Source organism: Salvia miltiorrhiza, unplaced genomic scaffold (assembly GCF_028751815.1).
Source record: "Salvia miltiorrhiza cultivar Shanhuang (shh) unplaced genomic scaffold, IMPLAD_Smil_shh original_scaffold_273_2, whole genome shotgun sequence".
Taxonomy (NCBI): domain Eukaryota; kingdom Viridiplantae; phylum Streptophyta; class Magnoliopsida; order Lamiales; family Lamiaceae; genus Salvia; species Salvia miltiorrhiza.
In genome coordinates, this window is record NW_026651515.1 from 127,583 (window position 1) to 131,779 (window position 4,197).

The window sequence follows — 4,197 nt, forward strand, 5'->3', positions numbered from 1 at the left end:
TATACCCATATCTTGAGTAATCGTCAATGAAAGTGACGAAGTACTCATACCCTCCACGAGCTCTAGTGGACATCGGTCCACACAAGTCAGAGTGAATCAATTCTAACACATGCGAGGCCCTATTCCCCTTGGCCTTGAAAGGCCTTGCCGTCATCTTTCCCTCTATACAGGATTCGCAGGTTCTAAATGGAACAGCTTGAAAGTCTTTCAAGACTCCATTTGAAACGAGCCTTTGGATCCTATTTAGATTGATGTGGCCTAACCTTAGGTGCCATGCATGTGTATATTGTTCATGAGAATAATACTTCCTTTTATTCGGATTTGGAAGGATTTGTGATGTAGATGCAACATGGACAGAGTTGTTAATTGGACATGTAATAGTATAGAGAGAATTGTTCAAAATTCCAGAACAAATAGTCTTGTTATCTCTCATGATAGAAACACCTCTATCAAAAACAACAGAATATCCATTCAAAAACAATTTTGAAACAGAAATTATGTTCCGCCGAAACTCCGGCACATATAAAATGTCTCTCAAAACTAAAATGTCATCACCAAAACATAAAGATAAATCTCCAATAGCAACAGCTGCGACCTTCGACGCATTGCCCATGGAGATGGTGATCTCATCACTTGCCAGTTCCCTTGTTGGCTTGAAGCCCTGCAAGGTGTAACAAACATGGTCAGTTGCCCCCGTATCCACTACCCACGAATGAGTAGAAAACGAAGCTAAACATGTTTCAGTTACTAAAACTTGTGACGTACCTTGTCCCTTTGCCTTGAGCACTGGACAATCTTTCTTCCAATGCCCAACCTTGCCACACTTGAAGCACTTCCCCTTTTCGGTCGGCTTCTTCACACCGCCAGTAGGGCCATCTGCTTTGGCTTTACCGCTCCCACTAGCTTCATTGTCATGCTTGCCCTTTGGACCTTTCCACTTCTTTTTCCCGCCTTTCGACGAAGAAGTAGATCCCTTGGCAGCAACAAGGACCTCTTTCCCTTTACGCGAGCCCATGACTCCCTCTGCCGCAACTAGAGCATTCAATAACTCATTAAGAGTATAGTTGACCTTGCTCATAACGACATTGAGACGGAAATTCTCAAAGGATTTGGGGAGAGAGTTGAGGATGATATCGACCTTGGCTTCGCCTTCGATACCCCCTCCTAGCAGATTAAGCCTGTCAAACAGATTTGTCATATGCATGACATGATCGTGCACAGAACTGCCCTCGCTCATAACACATCCTAAGATTTCTCTCATGATGTTAAAGCGAGCAGATCTTTCAGATTCCCCATAAACCTCAGAGAGATTTAACATGATGGTCGCTGCATCGTCCATGCCTTGATGCTGGAGTTGCAAATTTTGTGACATAGTCATCATAATATAGCACTTGGCCATATTATTTGACTTGTGCCACCTTTTATGCGCCTCTCGTTCCGCATCAGTCGACCCATCAGTTAAGGCCGCGGGACGTGGAGTGGTAAGCACAAAACTGTGCTCATCAGCGTCAAGTATGTACATAATATGGCGTTTCCATTCGGTATAATTAGGACCGGTGAGAGGATTGTTTGCTAGAATATTAACTATCGGAGACATAGACATATCTGAAAGTAAACAAATAAACATGTAAGAACATGAAAAGCATATAATTCGTAACAATAATATTGTAACCTTTTGATAAAACAATATTAATGAAACCTCCAACGGCTCAAAGAATCCCATGTGTAAGCCACGTGGGGTGGACAGTTACACACGAACTCCTCAACCAGACTATTCACCTAGTCATTTAATTTCCATCCATGTCAACTTAACCTTTTGACAAAGGAAATTAATAGTTGGCACCTTAACTAGACCATATCATCATCAAGAAGGGACTTCGTGGGGAAGTTGTACATTGTACTTCATATGATATCTAAGCAATAACCACATTTTAACCTTGAAAATTAAATTCTCGAAATTAACATACTCACGCGGACCATGTCGCTTTCAATTTAATTTTCTTGGTTATCTTATTTAATACCATTCTCCAAAGTACTTATGAAAATTATACAAGTAAGCCACGTGGGGTGGACCGTTACTGCATAACTCCCACTACTTCAATGGTTTAAATATTTTTATAGAAACCTCTTCTGACAAACTTATGAGAAACAGATATGAAGTAAGCCACGTGGGGTGGACCGTTACTCATATTGCTAATCACTTTGTCTAGAGACCGCATGTGGAGGTCTAAAATAATTTTTAATTACTATAAAAATTATTAAACTGCTTAGTCTTTTTTCTTTCAAAAGGTTTGTTCATGCTCAAGCACATAAACCTAAACATGCTTCTCTAGAACGCAACATGTAAATCATGCTCGCAGAATTCTAAAACATGCTTAAGAAAACGGCAAACCTACTATCATGCTCGTCTAAGCGCAATTAATAAACAAATATTAACAAACAAAGACGGGCAAAAGCAGGTAAAGAGCATAAGGGATTAACAACCACGACATGCAAAGAACATAATTAAAGAATTAAAAATTCTTCGTGACCCATTCGTGGAAACCCAACATCTATTCTATTTTAAAGAAAAAAATAAAATAAATAAAAAGGACAATAAAAAGCCCAAAAACCGCCTAAACAGGCTCAAAATACTGATCCAGCCCTTGTTTGGGCCCAAACTCGTGGTCAAAGGCCCAGAACCCGGAGTCAACAGACCCTACCCGTGAACAGTACCCGGATCCGCGCCTCGGATCCGGTTCTTCACCCTTCTGACCCGCGACCTGCACCTTCCATTGCTAGGGTTTCGCGCCGCCAGAGCGGCGCTGCATACAATCCGGTCGATCTCAGGCGTCGTCGCCTACCAACTGCTCTCCTACTGGCGACATCGTCAGCCATCGCTGCTGCTCCGGTGAGCCTCCACCCGACACCAGCGTTGCAGCGCCGCGATTTCCACCTATCGCCGCACCCTCCGTCTGCACGGTCCGGCACCTCCAGCAGCGTCAACGGTCGGCAGCAGCTCTCGCCTGACTCGGCTTGGCGTCCCCGGCAGCAGCAACGAATGGCGACAGCAGTGGCTCCAGCGTGCGGCAACAGCAGCGGCAGTAGCGGCAGCGTGCCGCCCGCCGGGCGCGCAGCGCGCAGAGCGCGCAGGCGCAGCCCCGAGCGCGCACCGCCCCTGCCCGCTGCTTCCAGCCCTCGCCCAGCCTCGCCACGCCTCGCGCGGCCGCCTGCAACCTGATTCCGGTGCCGGGCGACCAGCGGGAGCCCGAAAAGTTTGAATTGGCAAACAGCCTCATTCCCGTTCTTCGTGTTCTTCGTTTGTTTTCCATAATTACAGATTACAACAGAAAAACGAATACAATTCGAAAATCTAATCTAACCACGGATTTTCTCGTGGTGGAAAAACAATTACAACGTCAAACCGACGTATCCCACGAATCAACAAGCCACGAAGAACAACAGCAGTTAAAAACAACGCACATTATTAATCGTACACAAATTAAGAATAGAGCCAAGAAATTAATCCTGGGCTCTGATACCAATTGAAGGAATATTAAATTGAATTAATACTCGATTGCCCGATGATCGTTTCTTGGATTATTATTAATTCATCATACAACGATTAATTCCTAACATGCTCCTATGAATTTAACAGCTGCACACAGGTGTTAGGAAAACTTACTTGAGAATCGGATGCACAGATGATTGATGATCGTGTCGAATGATTCAGACTCCAGCTCTGATCTTCTCGACTGTATCCCGCTCAATTCCCAACGTTGGATGGACAACGAGCTATGGAAATTCCCAAGACAGAATGTCACTCACGTTTCCTGCGCCCCCTCTGCTCTCAAAAACCCTAATTTTTGTCAGTGTATTTTCCTGAGAGCTGACAGCTGTATTTAATAGATAATTAAATACGTATAGGGCGCTGTTTTCTTGTGAGGGACGATTTCTGGCTCTTCTAGGGCTAGGAGACATTGGGCCAGCCCAGGGACCAGATACAAGGAATAAAGATGGGCCTCAAATAAATTAATTTATCCATGGTCAGCCCAGACCATAATTAATTTATAAATATCAGTTCATTCCACTAGAGAACCGATACTGACTTACCCCTTTATTGCCGATGATGAGTCGGGGCTTGTATTTAGACTTATTAAATCTCCGTATTTAAAATATCCGACATCCATTAATTAATTAGAGCTCTGACAGCTTAAA

General features: G+C 43.9%; 1 protein-coding gene across 1 annotated transcript; it reads right to left on the reverse strand.

Annotated features, from left to right (window-relative positions):
- Positions 1-378: 378 nt before the first annotated feature.
- Positions 379-1,157, reverse strand: LOC131003821 (uncharacterized). The gene is made up of 2 exons (XM_057930374.1): positions 766-1,157; positions 379-661 (listed from the first exon to the last, which is right to left on the reverse strand). The coding sequence occupies exons 1-2, from the start codon at positions 1,076-1,078 to the stop codon at positions 630-632; spliced, it is 345 nt and encodes a 114-aa protein (XP_057786357.1). The 5' UTR covers positions 1,079-1,157; the 3' UTR covers positions 379-629.
- Positions 1,158-4,197: the final 3,040 nt, after the last annotated feature.